A 17,468-nucleotide genomic window follows, 5' to 3' on the forward strand; every position below is an offset into this window, starting at 1 on the left:
TGAGGACTCTTGGGAAGATCTAGGTTATTGAGTATCCATGAGAAAGTGTTTGGAATGATTTTATAGCTATACAAAGCCCTTATAGTGACGATCCCTTGTAAACATGGATAAATGAACAGTAATGGTAAATGGAGTGTGTGTGTGAGGAATGTGCTTTAGCATCTGGAATGCCAGTTAAAAGTTAATTGCTCCTGGTTATTTGTCCCAGTTCCACCATGAATTTTATGCAATTTATTGCAAAGATTAAATGGATATCCTTTAAGTAACAAGCTAACAAGATCAGCTTATCTCACTGGGAGGTAGAGAAGTGACTCTCTGTAATTCCTGTTGCGCCAAAAATGAGAAGACCTCAGTATTTTTGCAATTTATTTGTGACCTCAAGAATAAAACGGGCTCATGCAGATTAAGTGACTTGCACAAAGTTACACAGCTCGTGAGCAGCAGAAGAGGTCTCCAGACTCCCTCTGTTGGGATCCAGATCCCATGCACTTAGCCATCTGTCTTCCCTGGATTGAGAAATACCAACGGTAGAACAAGCGTCCACAGGACATGGGAGCATATGAGGTTAATTGGGCATGAGCTAGGGGATGAACAAGCTTTTTGTCTTCAGTGCACACTGACAGATATTATTCCTGGTAGTGGTGACAGTGGAAGTGATCCATCCACATACTCTAATTGTTTCCCTTAATGGCTAATAGTCATTAGGTATGAACTGTTTATACCTAGATGTTAGCATTTTGTACCTGGTAATTGGGTACAAAAATGGGAGAGCCACATTAAACAATGTACCAAAGGTCTCTTTCTGGAACTTTCTATGACCAATAGGCTGGAAATCTGAATATCAGTACACAGAAATCAATGTATTATAGTAGTAGAAAAAGCCAGAAAATGGGAATTGGGAAAGAAGGATTCTACCCTGGCACTACCACTCTAATATTTGGCAGATCATTTCCCCTTTCAGGACCTCATTCCCCATCTGTCCAGTGATGGGGTTGAACTAAATAAATTTCTTATAAGGCCTTTCCAGTTTTTACATTTTGTGATTCATTACACCAAAAATAGTATGTTAGCATTGCTTGTAACCCTCTTCAAGTCTTTTTATGGTTACTGCTAATGGGAATCATTAAATCATTAACAACTGGAAGCAACAATAATTATTTAGTGTCTGTAATGTAAGTATCTACCAATCCTTGAATAGTTTTTTTTGGTTTTGTTTTGCCTTTTTTTTTTTTTTTTTTTTTTTTTTTTTGGTGAATGTATGAATTACTAAAGGGAGGTGCAGATAGCAAGATGAGGGGTGGTTTCTATGGCTGTTCGTTGTTTCCTTCCTGGCAAATGGAACATAGTTTCTTAACTAGGATCTTTATGTGTGCTGTACCACATGTATAATGTCAGAAAAGGTTTAATTTAAAATAATGAGATGAAAATTACCTTGTAGAAGAATGGTTTGAAATGTTTAGACTTGAGCAAATGGGTGTACAAGTGTGTATCACTATGATTTTCACAAAGTGACCATGGAGGTTGTCTGGTTCTGACCCTCATGGGATCACACCTCTGTTTGTCAGGCAGAGTCACAGAAAGTCAGGCTGGAAAAGGGCTGTAGTCTTTGCAGAGATAGAGCAGGCAGGGTTAGACTTCCCCATAGTCAGACCCTGCCTGCCCTTCATTTTGCAGGTGTCCTGGGGGCATCAGAAGCCTCCTCATCTCACTTTTGTGAGCCCTTCTCCCCCAGTGCCTTGGGAGAGAAATTAACCCGCACCTGCCCTTCATGTTTTACAGGCAAGCGCAGGACATCTCATTGCCATTGTCAACCAGGAACTCTCAGCCTCACAGCCCTACTTCTTCTCTGACCTCTGGGGGGTCCTTGCCCTTGCTACAATCTCCAGCATCCACTAGATTGTCTCCTGCCCGACACCCCTTGGTCCCAAACCAGGGAGACCATTCAGCTCACCTGCCTAGGCCGCAGCAGCATTTCCTTCCTAATCAGGCTCACCAGGGGGATCACTATCGTCTCTCCCAACCTGGCCTGAGTCAGCAGCAGCAGCAACAGCAGCAGCAGCACCATCATCATCATCACCACCAACAGCAGCAGCAGCAGCCACAGCAGCAGCCAGGAGAGGCCTATTCAGCTATGCCTCGGGCTCAGCCATCCTCTGCTTCTTATCAGCCAGTGCCAGCAGACCCTTTTGCCATTGTTTCCAGAGCCCAGCAGATGGTTGAGATCCTCTCAGATGAGAATCGGAACTTGCGGCAGGAGTTGGAAGGATGCTATGAGAAGGTGGCAAGACTGCAGAAGGTGAGGCTTCCGTTTTGGGATATTAGGGCCTCTAAGTCTTATTTGTGGGACTTGTTTAATATCCACATTAAAGTGTCCACTTGTGAATCCCAGCATTACTTGTGGCAGATCTTCAGGACTTTTCTATCTGGAGGTTAGATATGGGTCAAACTTCGGAAAAAGCCTTCTACCTGTCTACCTAGGAGAAGTAATGTCTTACATTTACACAAGGAGAAAAATAATTATACAGTTTTTCCAGATGCTATAGTCCTAAAGAAAACGCAATTGATTCTTTTAGAATTCCAAAAGGCAGTGATACTTCTTGATAAGAATACTGGTGATGCCTGTATAGGTAAAGGATCTGACAGCACCTTAAGGCTCATTGTCTTGGTCACATTTTCCCAAATATGAATTTGAATCTTAAATGTAAAAATAAATGTAGTTCCTAGAAAAATCTCACCAGCTAAAGTTAGAGCGGTCCTGCCTTGTTCTGGAAAAGGCTCAGAATACTTTTCCTAGTGGGAGTTCTCATAGTAACTCTCTTTCAACAATCCCTCCTCCCCACCCTTTGATTTGGTCCCTCTCTGCAGCTCAAATTCAACATCTGCTCTCTTTCTCTGGTGTGTGTTGGGGGCAGGAGGGGCTTAACACCACAGCTGGGTGACAGGTGACAGCCCTAGGCTGAGGAAATAGAAAAAGGATTGTATCTCCAGTTCACATTCTTCTCTGCCCGCCCCGCTCCTGCAGTTGGGACTTTAGCTCTGGAGTACCCCAAGCGAGGAACCTTAGCTCTTGGCTTCCAGGGGCTGCTAGTGAATAGCGTTATGCCTGTGGCAGCTTCTTTGCAGCTTTTGTCATTGTGGAGCTCATGTGGTTTGGTCTCCCTACAATGTGAATTGTTCAGAGAGGTGAGGGTGAAGGTGGGGAAGGGACAGGGGGATGCCTTGTATTGTCCAGAAACTCTGTCCTTAGGAAACACCAGGAGTAGAAATTTCAGAGGCCTGAATGGAGCTGAGTATTTGTAAACAGACATCAAATCTGGGGGCCTAAAGGAGATGGGGGCTTATTATCAGCAGAGGATTTTTTCTTTTTTTTGGACACAGAGCCTCGTTCTTGTCATCTAGCCTAGAATACAATGGCGCAACCTTGGTTCACTGCAACTTCCGCCTCCTGGGTTCAAGCAATTCTCCTGCCTCAGCCCCCCTGAGTAGCTGGGATTACAGGCATGTGCCACCACGCCTGGCTAATTTCGTATTTTTAGTAGAGACGGGGTTTCTCCATGTTGGCCAGGCTAGTCTTGAACTCCCAACCTCAGGTGATCCGCCCGCCTCGGTCTCCCAAAGTGCTGGGATTACGGGCGTGAGCCACTACGCCTGGCAAACAGGATTTTTATATAGGAAAATGGCTTCCCTGTCCCTTAGTTTTCCTAAATCTGGATGAGGGTTGTTGGAGTGCTCTGAGAATTGTTTCTTCCCGGCTATTCCTTGATTTTGTATTTTCACCCCCTCATTTTAACTATATCCCTGCCCCCATCACTTTGGTGGAATAAATTAATTATATCCATACACTGGAAACCCAACCTGGCTGATTAGGTTAGCAGTTGACACCCCCTCTCCAAACTCTCTCTTCAGAGTGATCCCAGCCCATCTTTGATACAATCACTGAAGGATGAACCCAGCTCTTCTACGGACCCTTTTTGCCAAAGGATCCAGGGTGATTGTATGTGTGTGTGTGTGTGTGTGTGTGTGTGTGTGTGTGTGTCTGTGAGTGGGTTCAGCCAGTGACAGGGAAGAGGAACAGAATAGGATTGCTGTTGTTTGTTCCCCAAGATGGGAAAAGATGCCTCAAATAAGTAACTGGAACAGCTTGAGTGTTGGGAAAGTAGAGGCTGACCCAGTGTCGAGGTAGAGTAGAGGGGAAGGTGGAGCAGGAGAGGAAAAGAAAAGTGGGGAAAATTAAGGTAGATCCCAGGTAGTGCTGGAGGAAATGAAAAGGCCCGAGGCTCATGAGGGGAATAAGTAGACAGAGTAAGTCTGGAAAACCCGCTGCCACCCTCCTCTCTGCTCCCACCATCACCCAGCCCAAACCAGTGGATCTATCCTTCTGTGATGGCTTTTCCTGGAAGGCCCTACTGAGAGCTGTGGGACTTGCCCTTTTGAAGGATAGAGTATCTATACAGTGGGTAGGGGAAGGATTAGTATAAGATCTTGAAATAGCAGTCTGCACACCTTAAGGAAAGGTACTGCCTTCCAGGTGTTGCATTCTGTGCACAACTGGACAGCCTTGAACTACAAGTGCTGCCCAGAGCAGACCAACACCAAGCCTGCTCTTTCAGATAGAAATGTTTATTTTCTGTCCCCAGCGCTTGAGTTTCATGCAAAAGCTTCATCAGGCGCAGGCCTTGCAGATCTTGTCTCTAAATGCCATTCACCAGTTTTCACCTTCTGTGCTGCTATCTTGGTGCCATCTGTGAAGAGAAAAACACTTTTGAGTCTGCTCTTTTCTGTGGTGTAAGCCTTATTTGTTTGCAGGCAGTCCTGTCTCTGGCAGAATTTTGGACATGGAGGCGTGTTGAATCTGACTGGTTTGGCAACCTTACCTTTCCTCTAGTGTCCCACTAGGGGCCTGATATTTCTCCCCAGAAAGTACCCTGAGCTTTGTTAAACAGGATAGTGGAAAACACAGAAGGAATGCAGAATGGTTGCAGAGTCCAATTTAATCTGAAAATTGCTTAATAGGCCATAAGTTTATTTGTCTTATACACATTATATGGAAATATCTGTGTGGTTATTATATGTGCAATGGAGCTGTACTAGTTACAGAAAGACTGTGGAGTCTAATTTCTCATTTTCTGCCTGATTGTGGCTGATTCAGAGCAAGACTCTTTCTCTTTGAGTTTATTTTCCCCATTTTATGAGATTTGCAGGGGTGTCATAAAACACAACTCTGATTATGAATTTCTGTTCAAAAATCTATACTGGTTTCCCACTGACTATGGGATAAAGCCCAAATGCCTGGCATTAAAAGCATTTTATGATCTGACTCCAGTCTATCTTAGCAGCCATATCTCGCCAGGTTCCCTCTGTGTACCCCACAGTGTCCAGCCAAATTAGACGACTGGTCATTCTGGGAATGCATTTGCTTACTCAGAATAGAATACCCTTCCCCTCACCTCTGCTCATTGAAATCTGACCCAGCTTTCAGGATCTGACTCTAAATGCCACCTCTTCCCATCTCCTCCCCACTTCCCCCAAACAGGAATAACTTCTTCCTTGTCTGTACTTTATGGCACTACTTCTACTTTTCTTAAAGATATATCTTGCCCTATATTCTTTCATTCGATTGGATTGAAACCTCCTTGAGGGCAGTGAAAATGTTCTCATTCATATTTACACACCCCCAATAGTACTTTAAAGAGTTGGTGTAAATATTTGGTCCTTGGTAAATGTTTGTTAAATTGAACTGAACTGCTTCATGAAACTTGGGGTTTTTAGGGTTGGTCTCTGCTGCTGACAGTTGCTCTTCAGAGGCAATTTAACTTTTCTCTCTGCTAAAATGAGAAGAGATATCCTGCTTATTAGGCAGATAATCAGTACAGACTGGAACCAACGTGTGAAAGCCCTTTGAATGCTTTGGAATAAAGTATCTATATACTATATATATTATTACTAATATTTTCAAAATTAAGAGTTTTCTTCAGAAATTAAAATTCTTTATAACTATTTATAAAATTTATTCTGTCTTACCATCTCCTCTGAAGGTAGAAAGTGTCTATTTTTTTAACCCGAGGAAAGACCATGACACCATGAGTGAATTACTAAGCTTATGGTTGAAGGTGGAGATCCTTCCTTGAAACTTTTCTCGTCTGACTGTGTTATGCTTGCCTCCTGGCCATCTGTGAGCCCTGGAAGAAGCTGTCACCGAGGATTTGCATGTTTGTTTTCAGACCATTTTCCCCATCAACCTCCTACCATCACCACCATCTTCTTTTCTGTTGTTGTTAAGGTGGAGACAGAAATCCAGCGCGTCTCAGAGGCATATGAGAACCTCGTGAAGTCATCCTCCAAAAGAGAGGCCCTAGAGAAAGCCATGAGAAACAAGCTAGAGGGCGAGATTCGGAGGATGCATGATTTCAACAGGGATCTGAGAGGTGAGGGAACCAAAGACTTGTCTTTGTACTTCTGAAGCAACTGCAGGGTGGTGAAGGGAAGGGCTGAGCAAGATTCAACTAGGCTCCTTGGGGCTGTCCAACCCACCGGTATGGGCAGTAAATGGCTGGGCATGTGCCAGGCTAATTTTTTATGACTGCAATAGTGCTCAGTCCCAAGCTTGATTGATCAAAGTATGGATGCACCTCACTGGTCTTCTGAGCGATGAGCTGATGTGTTTATCAGGCAGGATCCCTGCTGGGACTCCTGGACCCACCTGGCCCACTCCCACAATAGGTGCTGCCTCTTCTTTTTAACAGGTTTTGCAGAGGCATGCCCTTGGACCGTGCAAGCTTGAAGTATAATGTCCTCTCTTATTTCCAGGACTCACTGACTCCTTTTATTTTTGACTTTCACCTGATAATATTGAAGACTTTGGGAAATATTTCTACTTTAAAGTGCCTTCAGCACGTTCAAAACTACTGACTTGGGGATGGTACTTTATTTCTTTTTCTCTCTCTCTTTTTTTTTTTTTTTTTTTTGAGTTTGAATCTTGCTCTGTCACCCAGGCTGGAGAGCACTGGCACAATCTTGGCTCACTGCAACCTCTACCTCCCAGGTTTAAGTGATTATCCTGCCTCAGCCTCCCCAGTAGCTGGCTGGGATTACAAGTGTGTGCCACCATGCCTGGCTGATTTTTGTATTTGTAGAGAAGGGGTTTTGCCATGTTGGCCATGATGGTCTTAAACTCCTGACCTCAGGTGATCCACCCGCCTCGGCCTCCCAAAGTGCTGGGATTACAGGCATGAGTCACCGTGCCTGGTCAGGGATATTACTATCTATCTTTGAATTTTGGTTATTTTATCTTTGAAGTCAGGCAGCCCAACTACGTGCTGCTAGTTGTCCCTTTCTAGCTTTGACATTACATGAGTTTAAAGACTTTATAGTAACTGTGATGCTCTTTTTCTCTGGTTAATGAAAGATATCTTTATATATTTGGGGAAGGATAATTTCATTGAAATTTAGAATTCTGCAGTTAACTTAGGTTTTGGCAGTGAGGAGTGAAAGCATTAAATACTTACCTCCTCCTCCCCGGCCATGGTCTAGTATTATTTTGGGATTCACATTTGCAAACTCATGTTAGTCACCCATTCCTGTTTAACAAGAAGAAACAGGCTTGTTTTACCAAAGGTCAGTATTTAGAGGGCCAATAGTATGTGCATGATAGTTTATATTTGAGACCCTGTTGATTGTCTCCAAATTCCACAGAGCGTCTAGAGACTGCCAACAAGCAGCTTGCGGAGAAGGAATATGAAGGGTCAGAGGACACCAGAAAAACCATCTCGCAGCTCTTTGCAAAAAGTAAGTCTGCAAGCTGCAGAAACAGGTATTCATGTGTGGATGGGAGCAAGGTGCGTGAAAAGATTACACTGTTCTCTTTAGCCTTTTAGAACAGCCAGGGCAGAGTCAATATCACCTAAGGATTGTTTTTCCTATTCAGGCATGAAGTTGGAAGATTCTGTTCTTTTCCTCCTAAGCCAAGAAGGCTGCTTGCCACAACATCTTGTCACATCACATTGCTCCTTCAGCATTAAACTAGAGAAGCTTGTTGAAATCCCTGCTAGTGTCATTGCTACCTAAATAAAGAGCCTTACTGAATATGAGGTCCCTTCATGTTGAAGGGATTTTCTTAGAAGATCCCGTGTGCTGGCTCTGGTAGAGATAGGATTAATGTGCAGGATTGATGATAGTGTTTGGAATACTTCACCTGTATCTGGGGCTCCCTTTGTTAGGCATCTAGTATTTATTGTTACACAGTGGCAGATTGCAAGGGGAGCTAATCCTATGGCCTGAACTAGTGACTCTGGCTGCACAGTTGGAGGATGTGGGGGAGGGCAGAGCTGTGTCTTCATAATAGTGTTTCCTTTGTCTGGAAATACTCCTAGGACCATGACAATGAATTAATCTTCTTCTTTATCGGTCTCTAATGGACCCCACCCAGCTAGACAATGTCTAATTATTTCCAATTGCCTTAATAAAACCAGCAATAAAAACTTCGTAGTGGATTGAGTCCACAGGGAGAATTACTCGGGGAAAAACAGATGAACTGCTCTCGTTTCTGCAGATGCCTGTAGCTGGTTTCCTCTACCCCCAGCCTCCCTCAGTGTAGCTCTGGCTGTAGTTGTGCTCAGTAGGGATTTGTCAGTCTCTTCCATCTTTGCTGGGTCTCCAAATGACCCTTTCAACTCATTCCATGCAGCTTCTAGCCAGCTTTTACAAGTTCGTTTGATCTTCACTTACAATACCGCCCTCCCTTCCTGAGTTATTCTGTTGTGCTCTGGCTTCAGAACAGGTTTTTTCTTTTTCTTTTCCGTGTACCTCCTGTTCCTTTGTCAACATATCTTAGAGTAAGGAATGTAGTTTTTCTGGTGTCATCAGTGCCTAGTATAAATTTTTGTGAAATTGCTTTTATGGTATCACAGTTGCTCTCAGAGCTAGTTCACTGGCAGAAAGAGGGTGGCAGACTTTCAGATCAAAACAAACAAAACGTATAGATTCTTTGTTCTGGATCAGCTAGATCATACTCCTCTCTGTATGGAGATGGTATTTCAGGTGTCCTAGGAGCTCTTCTACAGGTTTATACAATGTGCTAACTTAGTAAATCAGACGGTATTACCAGCAGAGCAAAAGACTGTCAAATGGCTCTAGGAGGGAAAAGTGAAGTTCACCAACTAGCCAGGGAAGAGGGCATGACTCTTGTCCCTCCTAATTTCTTTTGGCTTGGGACATTGACAGGGCCCTGCATGGTTGGAACTGTGGCAGGAGAAAGGAAAGCCCTCTTGAAAAGCCTCTCTGGAGAATGTACTGCAGGAATCCTAGAGAAACCAAACCAACTCAACCCTAGAAGAAGGCAGCCTAGTATAGTAGAACCAATCTGGGTGTAAATAGGGGCTCCACTACTTGTTTACCAACTGTGGGACCTTGTGCAAGTTGGTCAAGCTGTCTGGGTCTCTGTTTTCTCATATGCAAATGGGAGAAGAGAAGAGTACCTTCCTTGTATGGTTGTTCTGAGGATTAAGCTAGTACAATACCTGGTATGCAATACGTATTCAACAAATGTTCCTTTCTTTCCAAATGCAAAGTCAGAATGCGAAGGAAGGTGAGGCTGCCTTATTGAAGTTTCTCCTATAATTTAAGGTTTGAGTCTCAAGATGAAGAGCACTTAACCTCCAAAAAATCAAAACTACTTGTTTGAGTTTCTGGTGTGAGGTCTGTCTTAGTTAGGAGGAGAGGAAAGACATGGGACATGACTACTTGTGTCATGGTCCCCTGTAGTTATAATGAATTGATTCAGAAACATGGAATTGCTAATTTTATAGGTCAGGTGACTCTCAACCTTCTCATACTAAAAATTAGTATACACAATCTGTTGTATCACGATGAAAGGTTTTGAATCTACAGATTCTCATTATTAATCGTGGTGATGATGATCATCATCTGCTTTATGTAGTAAGTTCTTTTGGTGTTTGGTTATGCTTTCTAACATTTCTTTCACTTAAATAAATATTCTATCTCATTTGATCCTTACAAATATTGTGAGGTTAAACAAGATGGTAAAATTACCTGTTTTACCATCTAGCATTGTTGATTCTTTCTTAACATGTCTATCTTTCTGCTTATATTATTGATCTGATTTTGCATGCTGTCTACTTTTTTCATTAGAGCCCTTAGCATATGAATCATATTTGTTTTAAATTCATAGTCTGTTAATTCCAGTATCCCTGCCTTATCTCGGGGTCTGGTTCTGATGCTTGCCCTGTCTTTTCAAACTGTATATTTCACCTTTTAGTATGGCTTGCAGGTTTTTTATTTTTTATTTTTCATTTTATTTTTTTATTTTTTATTTCTTTGCATGTGTGAAATGGCAGACCTGATGTACGGGGTAAAAGGCACTGCGGTAAATAGGCCTTTCGGGATGTGATGGTAAAATCTGGGGGAAAGGGAAGTGCTCTAGACCTATGATTAGATCTCAGTCTTTTACTGAGCCTGTACCTCTGGACTGAACTTCACAAGTGCATCTTGGTTTTTTTTCACCCCTTTAGGTGGTGCAGGATCACTAGAAAGGGCTTCAGCTGGATATTTCTTTCTCTCGTGTAGAAGGCCAGAGCATACTGGAGTTGGATGTTTCCTTTCCCCTGGGTCAGTTAGGCTCTGGAAACAAACAAACAAGCAAACAAAATCCCCAAAACTCATAGATTAGGTTCTGGTTAAATAGTTTCTCTTGAGGGCAGGCCTTGTTAAGAACAGAATGCTCTGGCGTGTTTCATGATGGTTCATTTTTCCCTCCCCCTGCTGGAATCACAAGGGGTCCATTTCACTAACAGACATCTACAACTAGGACCAAGCAATGAAATCTTTAAGTGATCATTTGGGAAGAGTGAGAATTACTTTGTTGGAATTCAGTGATATCACTTCAGGTATAATATTCTGATATTCTCACTAGCTGTGGGTACTGGAACAAGGTACAGCCAGCCACTAGAAGAGGGCAGATTGAGATAAGAATAGTATGTGGAACAAAGTGTAAAATCTGTTTAGAGATTACTTATAAATCTGTATTAACTTATACGAATGCTAGCTTGTGATCATGTTCCTTCATTCTCCTAAAAATTATAGTTTTGGCTACTGTCTCATACTGGTTCTTTCTTCCTCTATTTTTCTTATATCCATCCACAGATATTTATTAAACCCTCATATAGATGCTGCTCAACTGAGCTCTCTTTAAAAACCAAGCCAGAAAGACCATTATGTGCCCACTAAGCTCTTCCATTCTAAGGTCAGAGAGTATATTTGTATACACATATACACACACGGAAGTATATGTACACACGTTTTTGTATATATGCAAGTATATATATATAAACACACACGTTTTTTATATATGTATATATACACACGTTTTATATATATGTATGTATACATGTATATGTGTGCGTGTGTGTGTGTGTAAGCACACAAGCATATTGGATTACTTTTTTTTTTTTTTTTTGAGACGGAGTCTTGCTCTGTCACCAGGCTGATGTGCAGTGGCGCGATCTCGGCTCACAGCAACCTCCGCCTCCCGGGTTCAGCCCCTGGGTTCAGCCTCAGCCTCCTGCCTCAGCTTCCCTAGTAGCTGGGATTACAGTTGTGCGGCACCATGCCCAGCTAATTTTTGTATTTTCAGTAGAGACAGGGTTTCACTGTGTTGGCCAGGGTGGTCTTTATCTCTTGACCTCATGATCCGCCCACCGCAGCCTCCCAAAGTGCTGGGATTACAGGCATGAGCCACCCTGCCCAGCCATATTGGATTACTTTATTTAAAAAAAAAACTGAACTTTCAAACGCTAATAGGCTTAAAGGGAGAAAAGGAGATTTGCAAATAGAGGATGTTTTTTCAGGTGAAATGGCTGCCTTTCTTCCTCTGATCCTGATGTTTTCCATCTAACTTTGCCCTGTTCTTTACAGTGTTCACTCCACACCTAGCCTATCCTACCAGAGAAGGAGTAGGATAAAAGCATAACATGGCTTTCAGTTTTACTGTATTATCTTTGACTGTGTATATACCCAAAGGATTATAAATCATGCTGCTATAAAGACGCATGCACACATGTGTTTATTGCAGCACTATTCACAATAGCAAAGACTTGGAACCAACCCAAATGTCCATCAATGATAGACTGGATTAAGAAAATGTGGCACATATATACCATGGAATACTATGCAGCCATAAAAAAGGATGAGTTCATGTCCTTTGTAGGGACATGGATGAAGCTGAAAACCATCATTCTCAGCAAACTATCCCAAGGACAAAATCCAAACACCACATGTTCTCACTCATAGGTGGGAATTGAACAATGAGAACCCTTGCACACAGGAAGGGGAACATCACACACTGGGGCCTGTCGTGGGGTGGGGGGAGGAGGGAGGGATAGCATTGGGTAATATACCTAATGTAAATGACGAGTTAATGGGTGCAACACACAAACATGGTCCATGTATACATATGTAACAAACCTGCACATTGTGCACATGTACCCTAGAACTTAAAGTATAATAAAAAAAATTAAAAGAAAAAGACATTGGATTCCCAAGAGAAGCAGATGCTGAGATAAAGTGAGTTGGGTTAGCGGGTGGTGTTGGGTTACGTTTTCCGTGGAGAGGACATGTTGTCAAGTAGGCTTGATCTCAGTTACAAAGTCATGTTAGTGCATGAAGGGTGGGCTTGAACTGTTATCCAGTTTATGAAATGTCATTTTTGGTTCTATTTAATGTACTGTCATGAGGAAACAATGGGGAAAATGTTTTGAGCTCAATTGCTCTTTTGCCAATGTAAGACAATTTGGAAGAAATAAAATTGAGGGGACGAGTCTACCTTTTCTTCTGAGGGGGTGTGTGTGTGTGTGTGTGTGTGTGTGTGTGTGTGTGTGTATTCTTTGTGTAATGCCTAATACTTTTTGGGACACATTGCACCTATTTTCTCATTGCTTCTGCTCAACAACCGTTAAGGTGTTAAGTGACTTTTCTGAATTTCTACAGCAAGTTAGTGGTAGAGCCAGTGATAGAGTCCAGATCTTGGGTATACTGGTTCTTCAGCTGTGCACTAGGACAGTAGGCTATCTAGTAAAGGGTATGATGTGTCAGTTTTGCTCAGGTAAGGCTTTGAGCCAGCTCCAGGCTGGCAGTGTTGATGTTTAATGTCCTGACAGATAAAGAAAGCCAGCGTGAGAAGGAGAAGCTGGAAGCGGAGCTGGCCACTGCCCGTTCTACCAATGAGGACCAAAGACGACACATCGAAATCCGAGATCAGGCCCTGAGTAACGCCCAGGCCAAGGTGGTAAAGCTGGAAGAAGAGGTATGGTTTCCTCAGGTAGCATATGAGCCTGGGGGTAGGAGGGCTGGGAAATCAGGCACACTGGGCTCCACATTGTGGTGAATTGGCAGCTGCATAATCCCCAATAGGGAGGTGCCATCTGCTGCTCCTAGTTTCCACTGTGCTGATGTGAGTGGACTTTGCTTTGCTTTCTTTTCTCTTCTTGGTAAATTCTTTTCTTTTGTTCCAAAATAGGAAATCACCAGGGTCAAGAAACAATTTCCATTTGTTCATTCGTATGATAAGCTCACTGCCCCCATATTCCAAGCTTTTACTCTATACTTAGCCCTATCTTAAGACTATGACAGATATATAAATGTATATATAGATATAGATGTATAGATATGTATATGTATAGATGTCTATTTTAATTTCTGCACTTACAGGTATTTTAAAACTTTATAAAACTAGAAAATAATTCGAGGTAGCTTAAAGTACTCTAAGGATTTTGAAATCTGAACAGCCCTTGTCTACCCGGGCTTAGTGGGAAGTCAGTCCCCTCTCAGGTCAGAAATGATTCTTGCTGGCCATATCTTTACTTACTTGGACTTACTTGGCAGATTGGTTTTTGAATAGAAGCAATCTTGGGAGGTCTGAGACAGGATGGGACCCAGGGACAGTTTACAGTTTATGTCAGAAAAAATGCACTGTCCAAGAGCTGTGCTGTGGTTCTCAGTGGCTAGCTCTAGAAAATAGTTACGTGGAGGAATGGACTTGTCATTTATTTGTGTGCAGAGATGAAGCCTTCCCTTGACAAATGCAAGGGCCCCAAAACTCTTAAGCATATGATTAATATGTATCTGATTAGACTTGACATAGATGCTATTTGATTGCAACACCAAACTGTACTCATGTGAAATAGAGGGAAATTTGCTGCTGGCTTGTCATTAATTTATCTTGGATGTCAGTTGTTATTGCACTGGACTACTAACTCTTAGATGTTTTGCCCTTCAGGGGATGGGTGTGTTCCAGCAAAAATTGATGCTAAAGTGTAACTTGGTAAAGAAAATTTCATATCTCACAGAATTCTGCTCTGAAATTTGAATTGTTTTAAGGGAAAAAGCCTTCATCATACAAAGTTGGGAAATAGATTTGAAACAAAAGAAATTTAATAGCATTAAAAAAGCATTCTGACTATTGTATATGAGGTATCTATACTACCTTCATTCATTACTTTCTTCCTTTCCCTCAATAAGAATAGGTCTAGTTCCTGGAGATTTCCCAACTTATCAATTTCCTCTGCTTTCTTTTTTGGATATTAAAATGCTTGTTGGAGTTGGGCTGTAAATTCACACTTTACCAGTGGGTAGTGCCATCTAATTCATGATATCCCTTAGCCTGACTTGGTAAAATACCAACTTCAGGTAGTATAAAATCAGGTTAATGTCTTGCTTCATCAGTTGTCTATGTCAGAACTATGCTAAGTTGCTTAACAGAAAATGAGAAGACTTGTATTTACCTGATGTCTAGGTTTAAGGAGCTTATCGCATCCTTTTGCTACACCCCATATGTTCCCTTCCCTCACATTTTTGTGAGGACATTCCAGAGAAAATTACAGGATGGGGTAAGACTGAATTCTTTTAGAGAAGGGCAAGCTAAGAGACCTGCTGAGAAGAAGTTAGCTTGCTGGTGGTCACATGGCCAGTGTTGGGTAGAGCCAGAAATAAAACTGGTATCTCATGACTCTTCATTCCCTAAACCCTGCTGCCTTTCTCCCTGTCTGAATCATCCTTTGGTTCACCTCCCAAAAAGAAAATGTGGGTGCTTGTTCAGATTTAGTAACCTCTGCATCTTTTAAGTTTTTAAAAAATTGCTTCACTCGTTGGGCCTTTCTTTTTTCAAAAGACTATGAGAAACTTGTCCAGACTGCTTTGAGATTGGGGCGTACAGAGGGTCCGGCTGCCCCTCCGGGAAGGGTGCTCAGCCAGTTGGAGATAAATGGGGACAGAGTGTCTGCAACCATTTTTCTTTGCAACGTCTGAGGGCACAGTGGTAACTGGTTGTTTGAAAATAATGAAAATAATATATGTTTTGGGAGAAAATGTTCATTTCTAGTTCCCACTGGGCAGCCCTTGCTGAAAAGGTTGCCTGAAATATATTTCTGGCTTCAGACTTCTGAGGCTTTTCTGGGCATTAATCCTAGAGATTTTTAGTAGTTTTCCAGGGGCCCTCCCCAAAATATGTATGTAGCTTTACAATATAAAGAAGTTCTAAGTATTGAGCTGGGATTGAATGATGGCATTTATTTCAAATGAGGTCATCAATTATTGTTAAGTTTTTAGTCCTCATCCAATTTGTGCTTTCACATGGAGTCTAATTGTTAGGAAATTCTGAGTTGCTCTTGCTAAAGGAGGTGAAACCTTTGACTGGGAGAGCAGGCTTACCACCCTCTACCCAGCGGAATCTCAGAGGCCATGTGATGTCTTCCCGACTTTCAAGCCGGCTCACTTCTAGCACATATAAAGGCTTGGAAGACCACATCTCAGAGAAAATCAACTGGTTCTTATTTCCCTTTTTGTTTTACCAGTCTCTCAGAGCTGGATTTGCTCCTGGGTGCTGTTTGTCGTGTCTCCTCTATGTTGTTCAAAGGAAAACATCCCTTTTGCTTATCCTCAGATATAGGAAATTGCTAATTAAAGTTTTGCTTTTCTGCTGTGACTCAAGTCTTCATTAGGTTTTGCTCTTTCAGGGCTGAAATTTCAAAGTTTGGAACATCATCAGGGAGGTATTTGGGGTAAGCAGGTAGTTCTGGAACAGATCTAAGAAGGAGCCTTCATTGTGATTGCTTCACAAAATCATTGAACATTTCTAAACCAAGAAAGGTATTCATGAATAGAAGAGTTATCCTTCTGTCTGTTGGAAATGGCTCAAGTAAGGCTGTGTTTGAAGGCAGATAGATATGTTAGATAACCTGCCTGTGTCCCATATAAACAGATAATTTAGTGATAGCTTACAAATGGCATCATGAACTTTCCTTTTTTCTCGAGCCTTAGAAGTTCTTCCAAGGAAAACCTCTCTGGCCTACTTAGCAAATCAAAATTAGGGAAACTTTCTCAAATTAGACCTTTTGTTAGGATACTATTTTTTTCAGCTTTCTAAGTACAAGGTCACTCAGGTAACTACTTCTCATTACATTAAGGTGGTCAGGGAAAGGTTATGACTACTTTAATGGTCAGAGGACCCTTGCATTTATTTATGTCTTTCTCTTTACAAAGACCTCATTTAGATTCTTTTCCTGAAATTCATTCCTTCTTGCTAATCTCATTAACTCTCTTGCCTGAAGTTCTCTACAATCACTGTGCTCTAAACTCTACATAGAATTGTTGCCTCAGGCTTACAAAGAACTTTCTCCTGCAATCACAGCTTTCATTTGCTCCCAAGTTCAGTGCATTCTTTCATGGACCTGGCTCTGCTGGCATCCAGGAAGGAGGTATCTTGCTGGGGAGGGGATAGCACTGTAATTATAAATTAGACCTGTTTTCTTGGTGAGTCACTCTGATCCAGGTCTTGAACCAGGGTGTACCCTGTGCCCCTATTGCAGCAGCAGCTGAACGAGGTAAATGGTGCCTTTCCGTCCTTGCCCTTATCTTTCGGGACACGTAGGTCCTATTGAAGTGGAGGCTCATTAAACTCCAAGTCAAAAGAGCTCTGTGTCCTACAGCAACCACGGTATTCTCCCATTCAAAGACAGCCTCCCCACCCCCTACCAGTTTGACCTCACTGGAGATTTTCGATGGATGCCTGGCATATCCTCTCACAAGGCTCAAGGCAGCCCAGGCTTCTGGCTGGCTGCTGTCTTATGATGATCTGGAGTGGAAGCGGCTTGGGTAATTGTTTCAGGGATGGTGGGAAAAAGGCCTTGGCAAGATCAAAGAGGGAAGATGCTGCGGGTGGGCTGCTTACTGAACTGAGTGCACAGGAAGGGAGAGTGTGGAATGTGAGAGGGCTGGCAGAGAGAGCCAGTGAGCCTTGTTCTTTGGCTTTAGGCTAGAATGAAAGCCATGGAGATTCAACAAGAAGGGGCCCAAATGTTAACCTTTTCTGAACTGCAGTGGCTAGTGATGATTTAGATGTCACACTGATAGCTCGTATTAGAGTAGCCAGTGCATTTTCTAGAGTCCCATTGCAATTCTAC

At 42.4% G+C, this 17,468-nt stretch overlaps 1 protein-coding gene across 2 annotated transcripts in view; it reads left to right on the forward strand.

Moving 5' to 3' along the window:
* The window catches only part of AMOT (angiomotin), a 64,468-nt gene that overhangs the window by 23,337 nt on the left and 23,663 nt on the right, over positions 1–17,468 (forward strand). For both annotated transcript variants that reach the window (XM_037989064.2, XM_037989066.2), the window contains exons 5-8: positions 1,780–2,296; positions 6,281–6,425; positions 7,693–7,785; positions 13,170–13,315. In XM_037989064.2, the coding sequence (XP_037844992.2) occupies positions 1,780–2,296; positions 6,281–6,425; positions 7,693–7,785; positions 13,170–13,315 (901 nt within the window). The remainder of the gene's footprint in view (positions 1–1,779; positions 2,297–6,280; positions 6,426–7,692; positions 7,786–13,169; positions 13,316–17,468) is intronic.

The sequence above is a fragment of the Chlorocebus sabaeus genome, chromosome X (genome assembly GCF_047675955.1).
Source record: "Chlorocebus sabaeus isolate Y175 chromosome X, mChlSab1.0.hap1, whole genome shotgun sequence".
In the NCBI taxonomy this organism is placed as follows: domain Eukaryota; kingdom Metazoa; phylum Chordata; class Mammalia; order Primates; family Cercopithecidae; genus Chlorocebus; species Chlorocebus sabaeus.